Source organism: Pelodiscus sinensis, chromosome 16 (genome assembly GCF_052426305.1).
Source record: "Pelodiscus sinensis isolate ZL-2025 chromosome 16, ASM5242630v1, whole genome shotgun sequence".
Taxonomy (NCBI): Eukaryota; Metazoa; Chordata; order Testudines; family Trionychidae; genus Pelodiscus; species Pelodiscus sinensis.
Window position 1 is genome coordinate 21036042 of NC_143067.1, and position 27998 is coordinate 21064039.

General features: G+C 44.3%; 1 protein-coding gene across 1 annotated transcript; it reads right to left on the minus strand.

Moving 5' to 3' along the window:
• Positions 1 to 1133: 1133 nt before the first annotated feature.
• PLAC8L1 (PLAC8 like 1) lies at positions 1134 to 27025 on the minus strand. Its single transcript, XM_025187486.3, has 4 exons — positions 26812 to 27025; positions 9796 to 9929; positions 2701 to 2837; positions 1134 to 1277 (listed from the first exon to the last, which is right to left on the minus strand). The coding sequence occupies exons 1-4, from the start codon at positions 26934 to 26936 to the stop codon at positions 1134 to 1136; spliced, it is 540 nt and encodes a 179-aa protein (XP_025043271.3). The 5' UTR covers positions 26937 to 27025.
• Positions 27026 to 27998: the final 973 nt, after the last annotated feature.

Consider the following 27998-nt stretch of genomic DNA (forward strand, 5'->3'; position numbering starts at 1 on the left):
TTTGAACTGAATTCTATGTCTAGTCTTTCCAGTTGCCTTCATGAAAGGAATTACTTTGTACAGGGGAATTACTTTTGTACAAGTGAATTCCTTTTTCAGGGGACTTCGCAAAGGTACTCCAAGTTTGGCCATCTTTTTCCAAGCTACTTAGGAACTGTGGTTTCAGTTTGGGACTCTAGTTAGGAGCACTATGACTGTCTCCCTCAGCCCAATGCCATTTTGGCACCTGCTTAGAAGTATATCCATCTCTATTCTTTGCCTCTAGCCAAACTGCAATAATCGGCAAAGGATTATATTCATATCCTTAGTACTACCAGGCTATGTCTACTCTACCTCCAGTATCCCAGAAAAACTCTGCTGTGTCCAGGGAACGCATCTGCTCTTCCGACATTTTTTGCAGAAGAGCAGATGCGCTCTTTCTGAAGCCCTGTAAACCTCGTTTCATGAGGAAGAAGGGCTCTTCTGAAAGAGGAGGTTTTTCCGAAATTTGGCCCAGTGTAGACAGGCCAAATTTCGGAAAAGCCTCTTCCAAAAAAAAATCGGAAAAAGGTGTGTAGTGTACACATAGCCCCAGAGAGTTTTCCTCCAAGGATCTCAAAGTACTTTTCAAAGGAGGCTGAGTGTTATGAGTCTCATGTTTAGGAAATCGAGTTAGAGGAATTAAGTTACCGCCTGGGTGTCACATGTGAGTTGCTGGAGAAAAAATCCATTTCTTTTTACTTCCAGTTTTGTACCTTGACCACAGCACTCTGCTTCCTCCCTTAAATTTGTTCTTAATTCCCTATCACTTTTTCAGCTGCAGTGATTTTTTCACTCCTGCTTTTCTAAGGAATTGCATGCAAAATGCTTCACGTTACAATTTCAGATCCCTGTGCCCAGAGCGACAGGGGTCATCCGCAGTGCCAGACTACAACGCAAGCCCTAAATCACTGAACCACATTAACATGGCTGCACTGTAGAAACTGACAGCTGAGGTGATTGGGTGCTATATCAGGGTTTGACATATACAACCTCACAGGAGTGTTAGAGAGCCCTTGCTGTAAGACACAAACACATTCTATTTCTAAAAATAGGGCATTTTACATTGGCAGGAAAAGGAAGTGTCACGAGTCAAGCTTTCTGGCTGGAAACTTTTAAACGGAGGTATCTCTAGCAGTAGGAGCAGTATTTATTTCATAGATTGGGGTTGTAGCCCTCCTCTTCAGCTCTCGGGCCACTTGGCAAACAGCAAAAGGCCAGCAGCAATTAACTGCCATCCAGTCGTCACACAGGGTTCCCTGGGGAAGGCAGGAAATTATTTCTCACAAATGAAATGATTGTGAAGCAGCTTTTCTGCCTCCCTATGTATTTCTGATCACCCTGTAGAGAGCATGAGTTCTAGGGCCTGATTCAGATCTAAATCAACAAATTACTCTGGGTTTACATTGAGTAAATGAGAACTGATTTGAGTCCAGTATCTAACAGGATCTCATCTAATCTACTGGCCCACAGAAGACTTGGGCTTTGTCTACAGTCCAAGCAGGGTGGTCAGTGTAGGCAAACCCAAGCTACCACTAATCTAGCTAGCTCAGGAAGTGGATAGTAGTGAAGCCGTGGCAGTGGAGTCTTCAGCGCAGGCCAGCTGCCCAGATGACTGCTGAGGGTCCTGAGCAGGTTTGTACAGCCCGTAGCTTCCCTACTGACCAGGCCCACTGACAGGCGGGAATGGGCAGGGGGCAGTTGCTCCAGGTCCCAGTGAATTAAAGAGCCGCTGCTGCAGTAACAATAGCAGTGGCTGAAGCCCTGGTCCTTTGAATCGCTGCCAGAGCGCCACACCACACGGCTCTAAAGGCTGGGGGAGGAGGAGAGCGCCACAGTCCGGGCTTCACTGAGGGCTGTCTGCCCCCCGTCCCTGCTGCTGTTGTCAGTACCCACCCTCGGTAGATTAAAGCTAACCTGGATATATCGACACAAGTCACAGTTACATGCCCTCATGGCAGTAGGGACATAACCTTAGGCTCTGATCTTGCAAGGGGCTGAGTGCCCATGACTCCCATTAAAGCCAATGAGATTTGAGCATACTCAGTCCCTTATCAGGCCTTTATAGTGTCTTTCCACTGGTGTGAACAATGCTCTTTGCTCCTGTCATCCTGATTGCATAGCAATGAATATTTTAAAGCATCAGCTCTGGCTATGTAAATTCACTGCAACAAAAACAATCCCCACCCACCATCCCCCACAGTTCTGTTCTTCCAAAGTACTTTAAAAAACATGAGTAGTTGCTTGGAGTTGGCATTCTATTATAAATCAAATGCTGCCTTTGCCTCCGTGCAAAGAGAAAGGGCATTCTTGAGGTTTAATGCATTAGTTCTGCTTTAAAAATGCATTAAGGCATCTGAAAAACAGATTCTAAGATCACAATGGAGTTTGGCAAAAGGACCCTGTTCAGACCTTAGCTGAAAATAAAGGAGGAAGGCCAGTGAGGTGCTGAGATCTCTGTTCTCAGGATCAGACCCCAAATGAACTTTTACATTTGCATAATAATTTCTACATTATCAATATTCAGTGGCACACCCTAGCACACTAATCCCATCTGCCCATGTCTACAGATATTAAGCTTGTGCTGCAGTTTCTTTTGGGCACAGGAGGAACATGCCTCTTAGCATTATGTAAGCTGTAAAAACAACCTCCCCTCCCCCAAACACACACACAAAGACTTACTCGTATCTTGTATTTCTCTCTGGCACCCACTCTCAACGCTAACGAGGAACCTGGCAGCAGTGGGAAACATGGGCACTCCCCGTAGTGCCTTGCAAGGTTGCATTCTAGACATGGGCTACACAACGCACCACAGACACCTGCAATCACAATCACAATCACAGGAGTGCTGTAGTTTCACAATTACCAAGTGGCAAACCGCACTTTGAAAATAACCTGGAACATTCATTTTGTTCTAATAGCCTTGTCCCCTCTGGGATGAACTGAACTTCACAGAATTCTAGCAAACCCAATGTTGTCAGAGAGGTGGTGGCTTTCCAATGGCTTCCTTCCGCGGGCAATTGACTTGGCCTCCCATGTCCTCTTCCCAACCGTCTAGTTCTTAGCTCTTAAAAATATAGCTGTCTGTAGAACACCAGGTGGGGCTTCATAAGTCACAGTTTGGTCATCACTGCACTACTTGGCCCAGCAGGTCATTTTTGGTTCTAATGTCTATGAACTATACAATCTTCAACCAAGCATTGCTCTATGGTTTTGCTGATCAGTGTGATTAGGATTTTTAGTCATTGAACTAAAATAGCCAAGGCAGGTATACAATAGATAGTCTATATAAATATAGACTATCTGTATCAATATTTAAGAGCAGATTAGATAAACATCTGTCAGGGATGATCTTGATGGTCCTCGGTCTTGCTGTGTGGGGAGGAAACCGGACTTTGATGCCCTCTTGAGATCCCTTCCAGGTCCAGTAGTCTATGATTCTATATTTAAGATTGCTCACTTCCACAAAAGTAGCCTATATAACACTTTTCTGATAATAAAGGCCTTTTTATATACTACAGTTCCAACTAACAAGTCAGAAGATGCAGCTACAATACAGCGATCCCCTGTAATGCACATGGGCCTAAATCTCCGGAAGTGTCACTCCATGAACAATAAGAGGGATGAATAGAGAGCAAAGACATTGTATTCAAATGTCTTTCCAGACAGCACTGTATCCCAATTGGATTCATTTGTTTTCCTTTTTAAAATTCTTGAAAAATGTAAATTCAACAGTATTATTGTCACAATTTCATGCAGTTCATTTAAATGTCTTTTGTTCTCAAATCTGGAGTAAAAGCACCTACAAGTGCTTTCATCCTTGTAACAGAACTACAGCACCCTAAAGCCCACTGCCTGGAATCATTCATTTCATTCTTTGGTGACAATTGATGTAGTATTTTTCAATCAAATATACCCATTTCTGTTAATTGTAGCCCATAGCCCCCTTTTTGGGAAATCTTCACCTTAATCTCAATGGAAGCCTAAATTTGTCATCATTTTCAATATGAAAATGACAAAGCTGAAAGAAATAGTACGGCCGCAGCCCTCAACTTGCCTCATCTGGGAACAGAGTACTGGCTAAGACAACAAAGTCAAAGCCAATGATTCCAGGTGACACAGCAGGAGAAACTAAACAGTTATTCAACCAGGAGGATATTTTCTGCATGTGGCTGAGTGCACTAGTGATGCCAACCAGGTCTTGCAACCCATGTTTATGACCCAATTAACCCAGCCAGAAATTGGAATTGAAAAACCCTGCCCCCTCACTATAAAACTCCACTGGTTTTAGTAGAGTTGGTGTAAATGAGGGAATAGTTTGACCTCATACCTGTAAGCTCATCTGGGCCACCTTCAGAGAAATAAGTCAAAGCAGTAGCAGCTTTCTGAGAACATGCATATCAGCAGAATTATTTCAGTGGCTCCAGTAACAATTTAACTTCACTGGTCTATTGAGTAATTGCAAGCACATACATATGACTGTTTATTCCTCCAACTGGCATTATAAAACATGTCCCATAAAATAAGCAGACTTGACCCTTAGAGTTGTGTTCAGAATAAAATTCAGAGAACTAGTTCAGAGTGAGCCTTTGAATCTGGCTTTGCTCCAGATTGTATCCTTGTTGCAAATTAATAGTGATGATTTTCTGTTGACATATTATGAAAGACAGATAAAAGGAGAAAAGAAACCTGGAAGAAAATAATAAGTGAGAGAAAATAAAGACAAGAAAACCTGAAGTGCTAGTAAAGAAAAAAAACATCAAAAGAAACAAAGAAAAAACATTGCTATTAGTTGTTTACTTTTTGTTTAACAGATTAGAAATTGCAGCAACAATTTCTTTTGTTTTCTTTTTTTGTACTTAAGGCAAAGAAACTATCTTTTTAAAGATCAGAGGGGAAATAATGCATGTTTAGGATTGATTGGTATGTCTAACTAAAATACAGAAGGCAGGTTCATTGCCTTATTTAATGTTGAGCAACTGCTTATACACAAAAGAGTTTGTTTAAAAAAACACAAGTGTGTTTATGAACATACTGTCACTCTCTTTGTCAGGGATGTCAGGGAGCCATTGCTTAATGGTGTCTTTTTAGTGTCACACGCCATGAGGATAATGCAAACCCCACTGTAACACTGAAGATGAAGATAAAAGGGAAACAACTGGTTGGCCAAATCCTTTTTGGTGCTGAGCATCCATTATTCCTGCTGACTTCCATGGATGATGTTAGTGCTGACCGCTATCCAGGCATCTGGCCCAACTATACTTAAATTTTCCAGTATGATGGCTAATGTGATATTATAAGTGGTTTCAGCAAAATGAATTCATATGGCAGTCAAAATTTAACACAGCTGCAGTATAAAGGGGCTTATGTATTCTATTGCTCACTTCACATAATTTATGACCACATTCAATAAGGGAGTAAAGAGTATATTTGCTTAAATGTCTTCTACATGCAGGCCCATGGGCACACAAAAATTACAGCTCTGGGTTATCCTGCCATTTTTTCGGTTGGTTGGAAAGGGACTTAAGTCCAAAGCAAATGGAAAGTTGAAAATAATGTGTTTTCACTTTTCCATTATTTGATTAGACTAAAGGAAGGAAGAAGAGGAGAAAGCCAGAAATTTAGCCCTTTCTCGCCTATCATTTCAACTCCTCCAGGAACTACAATCACTCTACGGCTACGTCTAAACTACACCCCTCTGTCAGCAGAGGGATGTAAATTAGATGTATCAGAAGTGCAAATGAAGCTGGCATTTAAATACCCCGTGTTTCATTTGCATAATGGCGGCCGCTGCTTTTTTCAAAACGGGGCTTTTTAAAAAAATGGCAGTTTAGATGGTGACTTTTCGACAGAAATGCCCTGTTTCAAAAGATCCTGTACTCCTAAAAAAAAAATGAGTACAGGATCTTTCGAAAAGGGGCATTTCTGTTGAAGTCTAAACTGGGTTTTTTTTCCGAAAAGTCACATTTTGAAAAAAAGCAGCGTCTGCCATTATGCAAATGAGGCATGGGATATTTAAATCGTGGCTTCATTTGCATTTTCGAGATGTCTAATTTACATCCCTCTGCCGACAGAGCGGTGTAGTTTAGACATAGCCTATATGGATCTGTCACCATACAAATAAATGTATTCTCTAATTGAAAAGAATGACAACATTAAAGTTAATTTAATATTGAGCAAGTTCAAGAATCAGTTTTTAAATAGAAATTAATACTTTCCATGTCTCCTACCTAAGGACATCAATACCCTTGGTTGATATACAAGAATTCAGTGTAATGTCACAGTGTGGTGAAGATATCATCAACACTTTGCAAATGGGAAATCTGAGGGATAGAAAAATTAAGCTACCGCATGTCTTTAGCAGAGCCTGGAGAAGAACCCAGGATTCCCAAGTCCTGTGCCTTAATCACTCCACAATCCCCACTTCCTTCCATCAGGGAAAAATCACACAATTAAACTCGCTTTTCAGCTCTGGAGAATTGACCTATTTGGGGGGGAGGCAGGGGCTAATCAAAATCTAATTAAGGGAGTTGTCTGGCCCCAATCACCAGAGTATCTGGGCATCTCACAGTGTGTCACATATTTGTCCTATGAAGAAATGGCAGTGCCATGAGCCCTGTTTTACAAAGGAGGATCTGAGACATAGAGGGTATGTCTACATGGCAGCGTATGTCCCAGCCTGGTAGACAGAAGCTGACTCAAGTTAGAATGCTAAGAAGAGCAGGGAGGACACAGGGACACAAGCAGCAGCGTGGGCTAGACACTCACGCTCAGATCCAGGGATTCGGGGGAGCTTGGACTCTGGCTGCTAGCCCGAACTACTCCCCAGGCAGACCTGCTCCCAGCAGCAATGCAGACATGCCCCGAGAGACTGAGGGTATGTTTGCTCTGTGATCCACTGCACAACATCTCAGAAACCAGGGCGATTGACTTAGGGTTGGTTGCAGAAGTCAGGCTAATGTGCTCAGAATAGCAGTGTAGATATTCACATTCAGGCTGGTGCCAGGACTCTGAAAACTCATGGGGAAGGGAGGTGTGAGAACCCAAACACTTACACTTTTATTGTTAGCCCCATACCCTAAGAGGGAATGTCTAACTTCAAGCTGGATCAACAGACAGCAATCAATCCAGCGGGCTCTGATTTATCTACAAGGACATGATAAATCAAGTGCCGAGCGCTCGCCCACTGACTCCAATACTCCACCAAAACAAGAAGAGTAAGTGGAGCTGATGGAAGGGCATCAGCTGTCACTTTATCATGGTGAAGATACCACATCAAGCAGGCCTATGTACGTCAACTTTAGCTATGTTATTCATTAAGCTGCATAACTTAAATTGATGGCCTGCAGTCACATAGAGAATGCCTAAACCAAAGTCTACTGATCTAGGTTCTGGAGGGGCTTATTTAAATCGCGGCTTCATTTCCCTTTGCTGAACAAACAAATCTACATGGCTCCGTCGACGGAGCCATGTAGTCTAGACGTACCCTTAGTACTATCTTACTCTGGTTATCTGAAGGAATGCCTTCGCATTGGCGAGAGTAACTCCTCTTAAAATGATACCTCTCAGAATCAATTCTCTTTTGATGAGGATTGTTCTCAATATTTTAGAGATTATCTTCAAGAACTGATCAACTATTTAAAGTTAGTTGGCAGCTTTGGCAGAAAACTAGATGGGTGTGGGGGCACTGGTTCAGGGGGTCCCCTGCATTTAAGACTGTAATCAGTACTGACAGCGATGGCACCAGAAAGTACAAACTACCTCACCAAATAATATGGCTTCAAGCAATTCACTAAGGGTATGTCTACACTACCCCGCTAGTTCGAACTAGCGGGGTAATGTATGCATACCGCACTTGCTAATGAAGCCCGGGATTTGAATTTCCCGGGCTTCATTAGCATAAGCGGGGAGCCGCCATTTTTAAATCCCCGCTGCTTCGAACCCCGTGTAGCGCGGCTACACGGGGCTCGAACTAGGTAGTTCGGACTAGGGTCCTATTCCGAACTACCGGTACTCCTCGTGAAACGAGGTGTACCGGTAGTTCGGAATAGGCACCCTAGTCCGAACTACCTAGTTTGAGCCCCGTGTAGCCGCGCTACACGGGGTTCGAAGCAGCGGGGATTTAAAAATGGCGGCTCCCCGCTTATGCTAATGAAGCCCGGGAAATTCAAATCCCGGGCTTCATTAGCAAGTGCGGTATGCATACATTACCCCGCTAGTTCGAACTAGCGGGGTAGTGTAGACATACCCTAATGCACAAGAGCAAACTGAGTTGGCAGGAGCTATCGAGGCTTTCAGACCTTCTTCCTTTGTTCTCCCAAGTACTGATGTGGTTTAATTCAGCCCCCAGGGCAGGACAATAAACAAGAACTCATTTCCTCCCACTTCCTTCTGGCAATGGGAACACTAGCCATTCCAATTAGGGACCATTCCAGAATGCAGGGCAGTTATGGTAATCACTGTCACAGGTAAATTAGAGAAAAAGTAGAGAGTTGGTTAAACTTAAAAAACAACAAATGGTCTGGTAGCACTTTAAAGACTAACAAAACATGCAGATGGTATCATGAGCTTCCGTGGGCACAACCCACTTCTTCAGATACCAGAGTGTTGGATGTCCAGAACTAAAATAAATAGGGAGAAGGGTGGGGGGGAGGAAAAAATAGGAGTGAGGGACCAAGAAGAGACAGTTGGGTATAAAAATATGAAGGGGAAAGCAGAGCTGGAATGTAACAGGAAAAACAAATAGTCTATAAGCACCTAAAGACTGGATAGTCAAAAGAGGCAGATAAGAAACATTAGTAGGCAATTAGAGAGGAAGAATACTAACAGCAGATTTGTACTGTTAGTACTCTTCCTCTCTAATTGCCTACTAAGAATTCTTATTAGCGTCCAGACTACTGTGCTGAGCCGACAAACAGCTGATCGGCTCAGCGTGGCAGCCATTTAAATGTAAATGAAGCAGCGATTATTTAAATCACTGCTTCATTTTCCTATGCCAGATAGCCTAATCTACATGCTCTGTCGCCAGAGGCACGTAGTCTAGACGTACCCTCAGAGAGTTGGTGCTGATCTCATCATTTGCCCACATTACAAATCACCTTGCATTATAATAGGATGGGTGTCCCCTATTTAGGAAAGGCACAGAACTGGCAAGTGAAAGTCAGCAGGGTAATTCATTAGCAGGACTGTGGAGAGGAAGCTTCCAGGATGTACCAGGAAAACCAAGGGCGAACGCGTGTGTCAAAGATTATTTGTAAATTCCTGAATGAGTTCCTGCATTATGCTGGCTAATACTTTGTTCTCTTAGACACTCATTTACATGGAGAACCAGTAAGAAAACAAACATGGAACAACCAAGGATTCTGCGACTGGCATTCTACTGCTTTGAGCCCCTGCATTGGAATCAGGAGAACTGGTGTATTCCTGATTCCACTGCTGATTCACTGCGTTAGCTTCAGTGAGACACTTAATCTTTTGATCCCTCAGTTTCCCCACTGACAAAATGAGATAATGAGATACACCCAAAATAGAATGATAGAATCCATTAATGATGCTTTCACAAGCGTTGTTTTTATTAATTGACTATTTATTTATTGAGCGTCTCTGTAATATTAATTTCATTACCCCTAAACCAGCCATGATGGATGATCTGAGTCTTCAGTCTCCAGTGTCTCATAACTGGTCAATGGAAGTCTCATTTTGTTTACCTCCCCGCGTTACTTGAATTTATCCCCAAAGGAAGAATGAAAGCAATGATAAAACACTGCAAACTCTTACAAACACGCTTGTCACTGCAGATATCAAAGAGGCCAGTGGTCCAGTCTCCTCCTGTCCGTATGACTGTTGTGATGGTGGACATATGAACCCCACGAGTTGGCTGAGTTGTCACAGGCGCTGTTAGCTTTTTGCTTCTGATTGAAAAACAAGCAATAAAATAAAAAAGGGAGTCTGGGTTTTACCACTGAGGATGTTCATAAATGAGGCAATCCCAAGTTTGACAGAAAAAAAATAGAATTCATTATTTTAGTGCTACCAATTTGCTTTGTTTATGGCTATCCTCTTTTGCAGTTTTGTTTTTCTCTGCTTCTGTTGCTGCTGCTCTCTAGCCTCATAGAGTGAGGCAGAATATATAGCTGACCACCAGTGCCCTTCAGTCTCTAGCAAACAAAGAAATGATCAGAAACCAAGTACTTCAAGTGAAAATATACAATATTCATGCAGATTTCAGCATCCACCAGCCAAATCACTGCAATTTCCCTCTTGAATGTTAATGCTAGAAATATGTTCCTAGCACAAACCTTTCATCCTTATGATGAATGTATCAAATCATTCATGATTTCACCAGAGGGGGTTTTCAAGGGCTGAGCTACTGATACTGATTTTCTTTGAGTGGAATAAATTCATTTGCATGCTGAAAGGTATCCTTCTCCTTGTTGGACCTAGCATGAAACTTGGTTTCTGAGCCAGCGCCAAATTCTTTCCAAAGTAGTATTGTGAGCAATTCTTCTAAGGCTGCATTCTACGTTTCATCTTCCAAGAGGTGCACCCCAGAAGATGCAAGGTAGGGATAGCAGGGTGCCAGGCATGGCAAAGTACCATTAATCCACCTTTTTGTATCACCCAGACAGTGCCTACAGCACATGATGCAAACCCCAGGATAAGTTATGTCAGCATCACCACATTTATCTGAAGGGATCTTTGCAGCCCAGAATGGTAGAAGTGCTAAGTGCTAAAGTGAATCCCATTCCTATTGTCTCCGCCATGCCATGTTGTCAGCCCTCTTTCTTACGTCCGGGATGCTGGAACTCAGGGCCAGGAGCAACAAATCAGATCTCATGCTTCAGAGATTCCTGACCTGCAGGGTCAGGAAGAAATTTTTGCTCAGCTACACAATCTCCCAGATGTATTCTAAGGTTGTTGAATTTTTCCCCTCCTTTTCTCAGTGCCTGCCTGATGTGCTCAGGGTCGTACAGACCCGCAGATTATGGATCAGGAACGTTCTCCCCTCCCACCATGTCAGACTGGCTAGGAGTTTGTGGAAGTTTTGCCTCTCTCTCCAGCAAGGGTTGTCGATCCAGGAAAGCTATCAGTATTTTAAAGAAGGCACAGGAAGAAACCATCCCAATGTGCAATAAGAAAAGCAAAGTAGGTGACCAGATTGGCTTACCGGTGAAATCCTTGGTGAGCTTAAACATAAAAAGAAAGCTTCTAAGAAGTGGAAACTTGGACAGATGACTAAGGAGTATAAATATATTGCTTGAGAATGCAGGAGAGTAATCAGGAAGGCGAAAGCACAATTGGAATTGTAACTAGCAAAGGATGTGAAGGGTAACAAGAAAGGTTTCTAAAGGCATGTTAGCAATAGAAGGTGATCAGAGATGGTGTTGGGCCTTTACTGGATGAGGGAGGTAATCTAGTGACAGATGATGTGGGAAAAGCTGAAGTACTCAATGCTTTTTTTGTCTCTGTTTTCACAGACAAGTTCAGTTCCCAGACAAATGCACTAGGTAACGGAGTATGGAAAGGAGGAGGACAGCCCTTGGTGGAGAAAGAACAGGTTAAGAACTATTTAAAAAAGCTAGACATACACAAATCCATGGGTCTGGATTTAATGCATCCAAGGGTACTGAAGGAGTTTGCAAATGTCATTGCAGAGCCTTTGGTCGTTATCTTTGAAAACTCATGGAGATCGGGAGAGATCCCGGATGATTGGAAAAAGGCAAATGTAGTTCCCATCTTTAAAAAGAGAAGAAGGACAATCCAGGGAACTACAGACCAGTCAGCCTTACCTCAGTCCCCTGAAAAATCATGGAGGGGATCCTCAAGGAATCCATTCTGAAGCACTTGGAAGAGGGGAAAGTGATCAGGAATAGTCAACATGGATTCACCAAGGGCAAGTCATGCCTGACTAATCTGATTAGCTTCTATGATGAGGGAACTGGCTCTGTCAATATAGGGAAGTCAGTGGTTGTGATATATCTTGACTTTAGCAAAGCTTTTGATACAGTCTTCCACAATATTCTTGCCAGCAAGTTAAGGAACTATGGAGTGGATAAATGGACTGTAAGGTAGATAGAAAGCTGGCTAGATTGCCGGGACCACCGGGTAGTGATCAACAGCTTGATGTCAGATTAGGGTTCAGTTTCAAGTGGCGTGCCCCAAGGATTGATTCTAGGGCTGGTTTTGTTCAACATCTTTATTAATGACCTGGATGAAGGGATTGATTGCACCCTCAGCAAGTCTGCAGATGACTAAGCTAGGGGGAGAGGTAGATACGTTGGATGGCAGGGATAGGGTCCAGAGTGACCTAGACAGATTAGAGGATTGGACCAAAAGAAATCTGATGGGGTTCAACAAGGACAAGTGCAGAGTCCTGCACTTGGGACAGAAGAATCCCAACCATTGATGCAGGCTGGGGACTGGCTGGCTAAGTAGCAGTTCGGCAGAAAAGGACCTGGTGATTACAGTAGATGAGAAGGTGGATATGAGTCAACAGCGTGCCCTTGTAGCCAAAAAGGCTAATGAAATATTGGGGTGCATTAGGAGGAACATTGCCAGCAGATCTAGAGAAGTGATTGTTTTCCTTTATTCGGCACTGGTGAGGCCACATCTGGAGTATTGCGTTCAGTTCTGAGCCCCCTCTACAGAAAGGATGTGGACACATTGGAGAGGGTCCAGTGGAGAGCAACCAAAATGATTAAGGAGCTGGATCACATGACCTCTGAAGAGAGACTGAGGGATTTGGGTTTGTTTAGTCTGCAGAAGAGAAGAGTGAGGTGGGAATTTAATGGCGCCCTTCAACTTCCTGAAGGGAAGTTCCAGAAAGGATGGAGAGAGGTTGTTCTCAGTAGTGACAGATGGCAGAACAAGGAGCAAATGGTCTCAAGTTACAGTGGGGGAGATCTAGGTTGAATATTAGGAAAAACTTTCACTAGGAGGGTGCTGAAGTACTGAAATGGGTTACCGAGGGAGATGGTGGAATCTCCATCCCTAGAGGTTTTTAAGTCAGGGTATGTCTACACTACCACCCTAGTTCGAACTAGGGTGGTTAATGTAGTCAACCAGAGTTGCAAATGAAGCCCGGGATTTGAATTTCCCGGGCTTCATTTGCACGTTGCCGGGCGCCGCCATTTTTAAATGTCTGCTAGTTCGGACTCCGTGCCCACGGCTACATGCGGCACGAACTAGGTAGTTCGGATTAGGCTTCCTATTCCGAACTACCGTTACTCCTCATGGAACGAGGTGTACAGATAGTTCGGAATAGGAAGCCTAATCTGAACTACCTAGTTCGTGCCGCGTGTAACCGTGGGCACGGAGTCCGAACTAGCGGACATTTAAAAATGGCGGCGCCCGGCAACGTGCAAATTAAGCCCGGGAAATTCAAATCCCGGGCTTCATTTGTAACTCCGGTTGACTACATTAACCACCCTAGTTCGAACTAGGGTGGTAGTGTAGACATACCCTCAAGCCCTGGCTGGGTTGATTTAGTTGGGATTGGTCCTGCTTTGGGCTGGGGACTGGACTCGATGACCTCTTGAGGTCTCTTCCAGCCCTATGATTCTATGATTACCTGGGCATGCCTTAGCTCAGTGTTTCTTAAACTGCGTTCCGAGGCACACCGGAGCCAGTCGGACGTGTGCTGCGGAGAACAACATAATTCAAAATGGCCGTCCTTAAAGGGGCAGTTAACCTTTTTTTTTTTGCGCAATAACTTTCCTCACAAAGAAAAATTATTGTTTGGTGTTCCTCGGTCTTAAAACGTTGAAGAAACACTGCCTTAACTAATCTGTTGCCTGCTATTGCAGGGGATTCAGGCATTTGTGGTACCTCAGACTCTCTTGTTCTCTGCCAATGGCACTAAATGAGTTAGTTTCCTGAGGACTGGAATGTTTTTGTCTAACTAAAATCACCTGGGCTCAATCTAAGTTCATAAAATCATAGAAATGTAGGGCTAGAATGGACCCTGAGAAGTCCTTAAAGCCCAGTTCCAGCACTGAGGCAGGACCAATCAAACCAAGACCAATGATGACGGATATTGATCCAGCCTGTTCGTAAAAAACTTCAATGACAGGGACTTGTCAGCCAACGGTCAGGGCAGTGTGTATGTGCTATACACCCGAGACTTTAACTGCTGAGACCGGGGTCCCTTGCAGCAGGCAACCTGGAGGAGGCTGACGGGTGCCCAATAAGTGTACAGGGAGAGCTTATAACACCTTAGATTTCAGCTGCTAGAATTCATAATTCTTTCGCAGCGGGCAGCCTTGGGAAAAACTGAAAGGTGCCCCAGTGGATTCTGCCACCTGGGTGTGACACAAATCCAAACGCCCAAGCTCTTCCTATACTGTGTGTGTACTATACACCCGAGACTTTAACTGCTGAGACCGGGGTCCCTTGCAGCAGGCAACCTGGAGGAGGCTGATGGGTGCCCAATAAGTGTACAGGGAGAGCTTATTACACTTCAGATTTTAGCTGCTAGAATCTGTGATTCCTTCGCAGCGGGCAGCCTGGGGGAGGCTGAGAAGTGCCCCAACAGATTCTGCCACCTGGGTGTGACACAAATCCAAACGCCCAAGCTCTCCCTATATCTCTCCCTAATGACCGGCTGAAGTTCTTTTAAATTGTGCCTGGCTCTGTTACAGCAACTGAAGGAGTCAGGTTAAAGCTTAAACAGTTACAGGTTTATTGAGGAAGCTTATAAATCATATGGTTGCAATGGCTATTGTTCTATTTCTTAACTGCTGGCAAGTATATATGTATATATATGTCACGTTGCTGAATTGGAGGGAAGCAGCCAGATCGCTGCTGCACCCCTAGGTGGGGGTGTTGGCCCCAGAAATTGGTGTGGGGGGAGCCATGTGGGGTATTGAATGGGAGATTATTGTTTGTTGATCTTATGTACGCTATTTATGTGAGTGTATAATGTCTGTGTGTGTAGGTAGGAATCTGTAATCTGTGTGGAAGCTGAATATTTCTGTGAATGTGGTTAAGCATGGCTATGGACAGGCTGAGTAGCAAAGCCCTGTGGAACAATGACTCTCAATGGGCTATGGACACACCCAAAGAATGGGATTTGTCACCTGAGGGCAGCCAGCAGGAAACATAGAGATTGGCCTCTGACCAGGTGACTTGCTGCAGACTAGAAGAGGCCAGGAAGGAGTATAAAGAGGCCATGTGGTCGATGCCATTTTGTTCTCAGCTCAGCACTTCATCCCAGAGGCAGCACTGCAGGGATTGAAGAGCCCGGAAGACCTGTGAACCCATCCTGATCGTAGGATGTGCAATAAGGACTTTTAAACCAGCAGCTGCAACATCTCTGCTAGAGCCTGCATCGAGAACTGGGAGATTCGGTGCATGTAACGTACTGTACTTTAATAACCTTACTCTCATGCTTTTCTTTCCTGTAATAATAAACCTTTAGATATAGATTCTAAAGGATTGGCCCAGCGTGATTTGTGGGTAAGGTCCAGAGGGTAAATTGACCAGGGATCTGTGGCTGGTTTCTTGGAACCGGACAGAACTTGTTCGGGGTAGGTGGGATTGGGTGCTAGGACCCCCCACCTGTGTATGAGGCCCGGGGCCATCTGGGGCACGGATATTGCTGGGGTGTCGGAGGGGTTTTGCTCGGGAGGCTTCAGGCAGGCTGCTGAAGCGCTCTGTGAGACTGGTTTGTGGCCTGTTTGGAGAGGTCGCCAGTCAGGGGGACTGTAAGGAGCCCCGGATTTGAGCAATTCGCCCTGAGCGGACACCCTAAGCTGTGCCCAGATACGGCCCGGTCTGTCACAATATATATATATATATATATATAGATCTAAAAAATAAAAAAAATGGTTACAAAGAAAAATAGAAATAGAAAATAATAGAAAATAATAGAAATAGAAAATAATGGTACCAAATGACAGCTTAATCTTTAAAGAGCTCTATTCTATGCATGCACTAAAACAAAAGGACACATACGGTTACAATTTTTACCCCCTTCTGCGTCGCTCAGTCCCAGCGTGTCAGGCCAGGATCGGTCCCTCGATTCCTCGGAAAGACGAAAATACGAGGTGGGCGTCCCCGTGGAACCTTGGGAGGTCAAAACACCTAACCCGACCAGCAGGTAGAGGGTAGTTTGACACTCAAAAGTGAGTGTGCTCCTGTACCCACCTTTATACCCATTGGGTCACGTATTTCTCTTTCTTATCTGTGATGCCAAATGGTGCTGGTCTGTCTTTTGTGAGACCAGTTCTTACAAGGGAGTTGTGAACTTAATTTACACTTGTAAGAGAGAGTTGAGAGGATTAAATTGGAAGTACTGGGCATTCTTTTTCTCAGTGGGAAATTCCTCTCCCAGGGACTGTGTGTGTTCGAATCAACATGGGTACCAGCCGGGCACTTCTTGCAGCCTCGAGCTCAGTTTATTGCCTTAATCGTTACTCAGAGTCAGGGAACACTCGCATATCCTGATCTCGCATCAAAGCAGATCAAAGCTTAATGGCTATGCTGATTTTCTTATTGTTCCTTCTCTGCCCTGTATACAGACATCTCAGAGGGCAAGCAAGATTGGTTGAGATGGGGGGGGGGGGCTGTCTGGCTACAGGACTCCACAGCTTCTCTTGGAAGCTTATTCAAGAGCATAACTAACCCTTATAATTAGAATGTTTTTCCTTATATGGAACCTAAATCTCCTCTGCTTGAGATTAAGCTCGTGACTTTTTGTCCTATTTTCAACCTCTGCACCAGCACTTCTCCCCCTCTCTCCCTGACCAGCTGCTCCACACAGGGTGGAAAGGAGATTGAAGCTGTAAGGAAAGGGGTTGCCCACTCTCCTGGACAAGACGCCACTTACTGCAATGGTGTCCTGTTGGCAGTGCAAGAGCTGGGCCAGGAGGGAGGCGCAGGCGGGAGGAGCAGCAGGAGGACATGCAGCTGACTGGAGAGAAGTGGCACTTTTAAGAGGAAAGTGCTGGTTCTCTCCAGCTACCTGCTTCATGGTTGTCCCCTGCTCCGTCTTGAGCCCTCTGGACTCACAAGTGTCACTCGCCACTGCTTGGTGAGCCAGGGGCTGGGTGCTGAGCCCTGATGGCACAGCCAGGGGCATGAGGTTTGGGGCTGCTGAAACTGCTGTGAGGAAGCACTGAGCCTGCAGGGGGAAAGGGGATGGGACTGGGGGCTTCCAGAGCCCATAGGCAGCACAGAACTGCATAGGGCACCATGAAATTTGAAGACTTTGGTGCCTCAAATGTCATGGTGCCCTATGCGGCTGCGTGTTTTGCCTATGGGTAGGCATGACACTGAGAGTAATCCAGCTGAGTTGAGTAGGCCCAGTGCCAAGTAGAGTAGGACAATTATCTTCTGACATATAACACCCCTGTTAATACTCCCCAGAATGATATTAGCCTTTCTATAAGGGTAGCTGGGTGAAAATTCACGGCCTATATTGAAGAAGAGGTCAGACTAGATGATCTAATGGGCCCTTCTGGACGTAAACTCTATGAAAATAAGACCATGTAAACTAAGCAGCTCCTGCAATGGAGGAATTTTATGTGGCACCTTTACAGCCCCAGCCTACAGGTCATGGTAGCAGCACAATTAGGGGTGAGAACGAGACCAGAAACTAGCTCCCAGTCCCCAGGTTTATTTTCCCTGGAGCATTAGGCCAGGTTTGTTCAAGCCTCATTTAAAAACCAAGAACTGGCAGCAGCATCTGAGCTGCATGGAATTTTTCAAACCATTTTATTTATTAAAATGCTCCACACAGTGATTACATTTCCCTAGCTTCAGTATTGATGTTCCACTTGCCTTGAAATTGAAACAGCAAGAACCTTAATAAAAAGGCATTGAGAAGTTGACTCTTTTCCTGGGACTTCGGGTGAAGCAACACTGCTTTTTGCTGAACTGCTTTTTGGTTTTGTTGGTTTTTGAGACTTCTTGCAGGAGTGCTACCTCAGTAAATCACAACATTTAAAAAAATCTCCACTATAGTATCCTACGGGAACTATTTTTTTCTCCTCCTTTGTCCAGCAGTAGAAGAACATAGCAGTCGTTAGACTGTGCTAAATCTGGGAGGCTGTCCTACTTGCCACTATCAATAGGTTCTGCCATTAAACTGAATAACTCAGGAGGGACAGCATGTGTCAATCCTCTGCATTCTGAATGTTATTCTCTGGGAGCACACAACCATTCTATGATCATTTGGTCAATATTTTGACCATATGGAACAACATGCACTTAAATTAGAAATGGCAGCATAGACCAGTCAACGTGGACCTAAGAGCCAAGAACTCCTGCCACCCTCTTATGTCAAGTGTCCAATGGAAAGCTGTCCTGTGATAAGCCACTCTGGAGAAATCAGGGTTCTGCTTGAGAATGAGAGCCATCAGCAAGGCAGCTCTGTGCCTCTGCCCTGGATTTGGGATTCCCTCTTACACTTTGGGTCAGTACAGAGGAGCCTGGTGCATGAAGTGATATCAACGCTGGCTGTGTTATTGCCCAAGTAGTGGATTCTCCACAGAATTGCTGGAGGGGTTGTAGGGCTCTTTCAGCCTCATCCCCAGCCCCATGTAAGCACGAGGAAGATGCTATGGAAGCTGTTAACACATACATGCACACAAGAGGGAAGATCTTCTCCATGTCCGTCATGGAGGCCCAGTCCAGGACCTGTGCTGTAATCCCAGTTCTGTACTGATGCTTCTCTGGCAAGACTCAACCTCACTGTATCATGCCATCATTTTCAATTCTGTAAAATGGGGATAAATGCATCCCTATCCCTGAGAGTCGGTCAATATTAACATAGAGCCACATGAAAGTGCAAAACATGACATAAAAATTTGAAGTGAGCATTTGCAAATAGGCTCACTCTGGGCTGTTTCCTAAAGGGGATTCCTTTCCTACTCAGTAGCTGATTTGTGTCTCTCATTGACAGTTAATTGATTATTTCAAGTTGTCCCTAATCTCAGTGGAGAATAAATCCAGCAAAATTCAAACTATCTTTCTAATCCAATGAAGACACTATTGAAAAATATTCATGTGGTTTAATCAGAATTTGGATTCTGGATGCTTTGCTGGTATCCCATGCAGTCATTAATTCTCTCTTCATTGACCAGGAAAGCATAAAAGGACCAATCAGCTTCTCAGCTGGACTTTCTTTCTAGTTCACAAAATTACAATGGGGTGTGTGGAAATGCCATTGGTGATTCTAGGTGATCCAGCTTACCCCTTACAATCCTGGCTCAAGAAGCCTTGGAGCACCTGGACAGCAGTAAGGAACAGTTCAACAACAGGCTAAGCCAATGCCACATGGTTACTGAAGCCCCGTTTATATGGGGTTTACAGGATCTTGTGAAAAAGGGTTTTTTCCGACAAATGGCATCATCTACACGGGCTTTTTATCGGCAAAACCTCTTCTGCAAAAAGAATCAAAAGAAGATATGCAAATGCAAGCATGATTTGTATATCCTTTTCCGCAAAAAAATGGCAGTGTAGCCATAGCCTGAATATGCTTTTGGCAGATTGAAAGAGAGATGGTGGGGCCTCTTTGGCAGACTGGACCTTATGGAGGATCAGATCCCCAAGGTGGTAGCCATGTGCTGTTGCTTCCATAATTTGTGTGAGAGTAAGGGTGACATGTTTGCCCATAGGTGGAGGACTGAGGTATAGCACCTGGGTGTACAGTATTAACAGCCACACACTCAGGTTGTCAGGGGAGACCATCGAGCAACCATCAACATCAGGGATGCCCAGAAGAACCACTCTGACAATGAGGAGCATTGATATTTCCATGTTTTGGGGTTGCTTCCCTGCCTCATCCAACTGTTGATGCTGAGCAAGGTATTCCCATGAAATCAAAGGCTGTTACAGACTTCCACAGGGGCCAGAGTGATTGGCTTGGGTTGTGTCACACCAAATAAACTCATTGAACCTTTGATCAGTTTTGTCTTTATTGATCTCTTTCAATCATAGTCACACCCATCGGTCAATGCTTGGTGGGAAGGAAGGGTAAAGGTTATTGAACAATTTTGCAACTGTGTTAACATCCAGCTGTCAAAATCTCGGCTGCTGTGACAAGGAGTGGAGTGTGCTGCTAAAAAGCCAATACCAGACTGCAAAAATGAGTATGTGGGCATAGAAAGGGGGTTGCTGGGAAAAGAATTGTGCTTGTATTGTCAGGGAGGCCTTTGCTTCTGTTAGCTTTGCATCTTGATTGGAACACTTCAACATCTCAGTTTGGTCTTCCATGAGCTTTAGCATGCACTCAGTGGCTTCTTTTCTAGCTTTCATTTCCCTGGCCCATCTTTCCTCCCTTTTCTCAGTCTTACCTCGGTTCCTGGAAAAATCATGGAAGGGATCCTAAAGGAATCCATTTTGAGACACTTGAATGAGAGGAAAGTGATCAGGAATAGTCAGCATGGATTCACAAAGGGCAAGTCGTGCTTGACCAATCTGATTAGCTTCTATGATGAGGTAACTGGCTCAGTGGACATGGGAAAGTCAGTGGATGTTATATACCTTGACTTTAGCAAGGCTTTTGATACGGTCTCCCACAATATTCTTGCCAGCAAGTTAAGGGAATGCGGATTGGATAAATGGACGGTAAGATGGATAGAAAGATGGCTAGAAGGCCGGGCCCAGCGGGTAGTGATCAACGGTTCAATGTCAGGATGGCGGTCGGTTTCTAGTGGAGTGCCCCAAGGTTCGGTTCTAGGACCGGTTTTGTTCAATATCTTTATTAATGACCTGGATGAGGGGATAGATTGCACCCTCAGCAAGTTTGCAGATGACACTAAGCTAGGGGGAGAGGTAGATACGCTTAAGGGCAGAGATAGGGTCCAGAGTGACTTAGACAAATTGGAGGATTGGGCCACTAGAAATCTCATGAGATTCAACAAAAACAAGTGTAGAGTCCTGCACTTGGGACGGAAGAATCCCAAGCATAGTTACAGGCTGGGGACCAACCGGTTAAGTAGTAGTTCTGCAGAAAAGGACCTGGGGGTTACAGTGGATGAGAAGCTAGATATGAGTCAACAGTGTGCCCTTGTAGCCAAGAAGGCTAATGGCATATTAGGATGCATTAAGAGGAGCATTGCCAGTAGATCCAGAGATGTCATTATTCCCCTTTATTCGGCTTTGGTGAGGCCACATCTGGAGTACTGTGTCCAGTTCTGGGCCCCCCACTACAAAAAGGATGCGGACGCATTGGAGAGGGTCCAGCGGAGGGCAACCAAAATGATTAGGGGTCTGGAGCATATGACCTACGAGGAGAGGCTGAGGGACTTGGGTCTGTTTAGTCTGCAGAAGCGAAGAGTGAGGGGGGACTTGATAGCAGCCTTCAACTTCCTGAAGGGAGGTTCCAAAGAGGATGGAGAGAGGCTGTTCTCAGTAGTGACAGATGGCAGAACAAGGAGCAATGGTCTCAAGTTGTGGTGGGAGAGGTCCAGATTGGATATTAGGAAAAACTATTTTACTAGGAGGGTAGTGAAGCATTGGAATGGGTTACCTAGGGAAGTAGTGGAGTCTCCATCCCTAGAGGTGTTTAAGTCTCGGCTTGACAAAGCCCTGGCCGGGTTGATTTAGATGGGATTGGTCCTGCCTAGAGCGGAGGGCTGGACTTGACGACCTTCTGAGGTCTCTTCCAGTTCTATGATTCTATGATAAGGGGATGGTTGGATGAAATAACATGATCTTGGTAACTAATTGACCATTCATTACCAGTTGGAAATAGGTCAATGGAGGGATGATAGGAGTTGCTATAGGGAACTTTCTGGGTGTCTGGCTGGTGAGTCTTGCCCACATGCTCAGGGTTTAGCTGATCGTCATATTTGGGGTCAGGAAGGAATTTTCCTCCAGGGTAGATTGGCAGAGGCCCTGGAGGTTTTTCGCCTTCCTCTGTAGCATTGGGCACAGATCACAGCTGAAGGACTCTCTGCATGTTGGGGCCTTCAAAGTATTTGAAGGCTTCAATATCTGAGACATAGGTGAGAGGATTATTCTAAGAGGGGTGGGCGAGATTCTGTGGCCTGCACTGTGCAGGGGGTCAGACTAGATGATCATAATGGTCCCTTCTGACCTTAAAGTCTATGAGTCTGTGAATGTTGCAAACTATCTTTCACTAGGTCCTTTCTGGTCCTCTGAGGTTTTTTTCCTCAGTTGACAAAACCTAATCAAGATCTGGTCTTGAAAGGTAACCATTAACAATAGAGTGGCTGTTCTGTTCCTATAAAGGTTGAAACATTTCACTAACATGCACATCTCTGAATGAAACAGGCCACTTTTCTTGTTACCCTAGAAGCAAACACAGATCTCTCCAGACACTCTGATCATGTTGAATTTCAAAGGTGGGATCAGTGGAAAGGAGTATTGGTCATGGGGCCCCAAGAAAGTACGGTCCACACTTGTGCAGCAGGTGTACATTAAAACAATTTGTAATAATCTGTGGAGGCAGGAAAAGGGAATAAGGGAATTTGTGTGCAGCCATCTTGGTCTTGTTAACAAGAGAGCAAGAGTCAGGCTAAGTCAGTGGCCTGACAACGCGAGATCTGTAATTAGATGCTGCCTTTGCCTCTCACCTCCATAGGGAGATAAGGACAGAATGCTGACTCTGGCAGGGACCTTGAGATAAGGAGCATCTGGGTGGAACTAAATAACTGTTAGCCATTGGTGTTTGTAATGGGAAGGAGACTAATTGTTATTGTTATTATATCTAATAGACAGTATATAAACTGCTTCATAATTGCTTGTATTCAAAGATCTGCCTCGGGGGGGGGGAGGCTTCCCCCCCGTCCGAACCAGTTTTTCCCTTGCTGCAGCTCGTAATAAAACTGCCTCTGGCTACTTGTTGCTTACAAACGCAGAGTGAGGACAATGTTTTCTTCCACAAATCCTACACTTGTCCACAGGCTGCCATTACTCTGCTGATATAGTCCTGCTGACGTTTAACAGGCAAGCCAGAGCTCTGATTCTGGAGGCAAACAGAGGGTGCCCTGCTCTTATGCAGCCCAAATATGTGTGACCTGGGTTCTAGCAGCACCGTTGCCCCCTCCCAGCTGCCATTGCCTCCCCCCTCAGCTGCAACAGAGCAACTTACCACCCCGCATTCCCTCCCCACACACCACACTGCAACAGAGCAACTTTTCCTGCATCTCTTCCCTTGCTTCATGTTCCACTTCCAGTTGCTGAGAGTCAACATGAACCTCCGGATGTCAGAACTGTTCCTGGCTGCCTTCCACACTCTGTGACCCTGCAATGAGCCCTCCGCCTAGTCCACTGCCATCTCTTCATCAAGAACTTCTGCTTCCAGGGTAAGTCCAGTTTCTGCTGACTCTGTGCTATGGGAAGTATCCACAGGGTCCTTGGCTGTGGACATGGAAGTCCCACCCAGGATGGTATTATAAAAATGGCATGTTGTGGGTGCAGCACCAAACCAGCTGTTTGCCTCCTTCACCTTCTGGCGTGCCTGCCAGAGTTCCTTTATCTTGGCTTTGCAATGCAGAGTGTCTCAGTCATACCCCTTCTCTCAAAAGGCTTGAGAAATGCAACTGTATGTGTCCCAGTTCCTACAGGACACTTGCAGTTGTGATTGCACCAGTTCTTCACCACCACATACTGATCAGATCCAAAAGCTCTGGGGGGCTCCAAAAAGGAGACCATCTTCAGGAATAGCCACCTTGGTTTCCCTGAGACGATGCCATGAGGAGCATTACACAATGACCCAGCCAGTAGGAAATGGTTTGTCATGGGGAGGGGCACATTTCTGATAACCTGTTTACTGTGGCTGCAGAGCAGCAGAGTTCAAAGCACTGACCAAAGAGGCTAATTGGGCATTGTGGGAAACATCCTAGGGTTCAATAAACTCAGCCAAAAAAGAGCCTTCTGTAGTACACTTTGGGGTGGCAGGGTGGCACTGTATGTGAAAGATAATGTAGAATCAAATGAAATAAAAATATTAAATGAATCAACATGTCCCATAGAATCGCTATGAATAGTAATTCCATACTCCAATAATAAGAAATTAGCAGTAGGGATATATTACCGACCGCCTGACCAGGACAGCAATACTGACATTGAAATGCTGAGGGAGATTAGAGAGGCTACCAAAATAAAGAACTCTATAATAATGGGGGATTTTAATTATCCCCATATTGACTGGATACATGTCACCTCAGGAAGAGAAGCAGAGATAAAATTTCTCAATGGCTTAAATGACTGCTTCTTAGAGCTGGTGCAGGAACCCACAAGGGGAGAGGCAATTCTCGATTTCGTCCTGAGTGGAGCTGCATGGAAACTTTTTAAAGACACCATAATAGAGGCCCAACTTAAATGTATACCCCAAATTAAAAAACATAGCAAGAGACCTAAAAAAGAGTCACCATGGCTTAACCACCATGTAAAAGAAGCAGTGAGGGACAAAAAGGTATCTTTTAAGAAGTGGAAGTCCAATCCTAGTGAGATAAATAGAAAGGAACATAAATACTGTCAAATCAAGTGTAAAAATGTTATAAGAAAAGCAAAGAAAGATTTTGAGGAACAGCTAGCCAAAAACTCAAAAAGAAATAACAAAATGTTTTTTAAGTACATTAGAAGCAGGAAGCCTGCTAAAAAACCTGTGGGTCCCCTAGATGATCGAGATATAAAAGGAGCAATCAAGGACGATAAAGCCATTGCGGAGAAACTAAATGATTTCTTTGCTTCAGTCTTCGTGGTTGAGGACATTGGGGAGATTCCCAAATCTGCACCATCCTTTGTGGGTGATGAATCTGAGGAAATGTCCCAGATTGAAGTGTCATTAGAGGAGGTTTTGGAACAAATAGAAAAACTTAATGTTAACAAATCTCTAGGACCGGATGGCATTCATCCAAGGGTTCTAAAAGAACTCAAATGGGAAATTGCTGAACTATTATCTGTGGTTTGTAACCTATCCTTTAAATCGGCTTCTGTACCTAATGACTGGAAGGTAGTCAACGTGACACCATTATTTAAAAAGGGCTCTAGAGGCGATCCTGGCAATTATAGACTGGTAAGCCTAACTTCAGTACTTGGCAAATTAGTCGAAACAACAGTAAAGAATAAAATTGTGAGGCCTGTAGAAGAACATAATTTGTTGGACAAAAGTCAACATGGTTTCTGTAAAGGGAAATCATGTCTTACTAATCTATTAGAGTTCTTTGAAGGGGTTAACAAACATGCGGACAAGGGAGATCCAGTAGATATAGTATACTTAGATTTTCAGAAAGCCTTTGACAAGGCCCCTCACCAAAGGCTCTTGTGTAAATTACATGGCCATGGGATAAGAGGGAAGGTCCTTTCTTGGACTGAGAACTGGTTAAAAGACAGGAAACAAAGGGTAGGAATAAATGGTCAATTTTCAGAATGGAGAGGGGTAACTAGTTGTGTCCCCCAAAGGTCAGTCCTGGGACCAATCCTTTTCAACTTATTCATAAATGATCTGGAGAAAGGGGTAAAGTTGGTAGTGAGGTGGTAAAGTTTGCGGATGATACAAAACTGTTTAGGATAGTCAAGACAGAAGCAGACTGTGAGGGACTCCAAGAAGATCTCACCAAACTGAGTGATTGGGCAACAAAATGGCAAATGAAATTTAATGTGGATAAGTGCAAAGTAATGCACATCAGGAAAAATAACCCCAACTCTAGGTACAGTATAATGGGGGCTTATTTGGCTATGACAAATCGGGAAAGAGATCTTGGAGTTATCGTGGATAGTTCTCTGAAAACTTCCACACAGTGTGCAGCAGCGGTCAAAAAGGCAAATAGGATGCTAGGAATTATTAATAAAGGGATAGAAAATAAGACACAAGACTATCTTACTGCCCCTGTATAAAACTATGGTACGCCCATATCTTGAATACTGTGTACAGATGTGGTCTCCTCACCACAAAAAAGATATTTTGGCCTTGGAAAGGGTTCAGAAAAGGGCAACTAAAATGATTAGGAGTTTGGAACGGGTCCCACATGAGGAGAGGTTAAAGTGACTGGGACTCTTCAGTTTAGAAAAGAGGAGACTAAGGGGGGGATATGATAGAGGTATATAAAATCATGAGTGGTGTGCAGAGGGCCAATAAAGAAAAGTTATTTATTAGTTCCCATAACAGAAGAACTAGAGGACACCAAATTAAATTAATGGGTAGCAGGTTTAAAACTAATAAAAGAAAGTTCTTCACACAGTGTGTAGTCAACCTGTGGAACTCCTTGCCAGAGGAGGCTGTGAAGGCTAGGACTATAATGGAGTTTAAAGAGAAGCTAGATAATTTCATGGAGGTTAGGTCCATAAAAGGTTATTAGCCAGGGAATAGACTTGGTGTCCCTGGCCTCTGTTTGTCAGAGGCTGGAGAAGGATGGCAGGAGACAAACCGCTTGATCATTGTCTTCGGTCCACCCTCTCTGGGGCACCTGGTGCTGGCCACTGTCGGTAGACAGGATACTGGGCTAGATGGACCTTTGGTCTGACCCAGTACGGCCGTTCTTATGTTCTTATGATTGTTGATAGTAAAAGGAGGGTAGGAGACAAAATTCCCACATGGAGGGGGAAGGGTTTTATTTCTGAAACTGGGAGTTTGTCACGACTTTTGTCACAGAGCAATGTGGTTGCTCTCCAGGTTTTGTCACCAAAAAGGGTTTTTTGGGGACAAAACTTGCCCATGTAGACAAGCCCTAAGACTTATACCAAACTGAACCCTGTGCACAGCGCTATATCGCAGGAAACATACATTTCTTATCACCTGTCAAATATTTTTCCCCATACATATTATTTATAGTGTCAAAACTATGAAGCCAAGGGCAGGCATCTCACTTTATTTCTTACCCTAGAGAAGAAAGAAAAACGGTCCCATCATCAGGAGTTACTAGGGAAAGCATAAACGGTACTTGGATCTCAGGTAGCAAAGCCTCTTCAGTTGTGCTGAAGCAGCGACTTCCCAACCGCTTCATTTCTGGCTGAAAGGAAGGAGAGAGAAAATTTTCCTTCTCCGCTGGATTAAAACGTGCCTCAAGATTGTTCGCAGCTGACTGCTGATGACATCACTACTTGCTTAGGCCTGATGTCACAATGGGGTTCCAACATCTGAAATAACCCTCCGATTAGAAAGGGAAATCCCATCCTCCCCCAGAAATTATACACATATACATCCTCCCCTACCCATACATCTTTACACAAAATCTGAAGATAGCTTCTAAAGCATGTCTGTGGTGGATGGGAGAGTCCTTTAAAATGACTGAAGATACAGACCTGAAGTTTCAAGTGATAGAAGATAATCTAGTCCTTCTTGATTAAGAACTGCTAATCAGTTCCCATGCATGGTTTTGCCACAGACTTGATTCAATAGTGTGAGCCTATCATTCCAGCCATGAAGTGTATAGTGGTATAAATATCAGATCTAGTAGTATTAGCACCTTTCCCATAGTCTTTCACACTAGAACATCTAACAGTTAGGCTGTGTCTAGACTGGCCAGTTTTTCCGGAAAATCAGCCGCTTTTCTGGAAAAAGTTGCCAGCTGTCTACACTGGCCGCTTGAATTTCCGCCAAAGCACTGACTTCCTACTGTAAGAAATCAGTGCTTTTTGCGGAAATACTATGCTGTTCCTGTTTGGGCAAAAGGGCCAGTGTAGACAGCTGAGATTTGTTTTCCGCAAAAAAGCCCTGATCGCAAAAATGGCGATCGGGGCTTTTTTGCGGAAAAGCACGTCTAGATTGGCCAAGGACGCTTTTCCGCAAAAAGTGCTTTTGCGGAAAAGTGTCTGTGCCAATCTAGATACTCTTTGCCAAAAATGCTTTTAACCGAAAACTTTTCTGTTAACTTGTGATATCTTGTTTCACAGTGTTTGAAGAAATCTTTCAACAATGCACCAAAAGCAATATGAGAAGTCAGTTGCCAAAGGCATGTCTATACTTAAAATGCAGCAGCTGTGCCACTGCAGCACTTCAGTAAAGATGCTACTACCTACTCCAAGGTGTCGCTGGTAATTGCTTGATAATTACCTGTTCGGTTCAC

Coding starts and splice junctions, on each gene's coding strand:
- PLAC8L1 (XM_025187486.3), bottom strand. CDS start 26,936: ATGAAGCGGTTGGGAAGTCGCTGCTTCAGCACAACTGAAGAGGCTTTG. Junction 2,838..9,795: donor CTGCAGTGACAAGCGTGTTT/GTAAGAGTTTGC, acceptor TTGTGATTGCAG/GTGTCTGTGGTGCGTTGTGT. Junction 1,278..2,700: donor GAGAGAAATACAAGATACGA/GTAAGTCTTTGT, acceptor TGCCTTCCCCAG/GGAACCCTGTGTGACGACTG.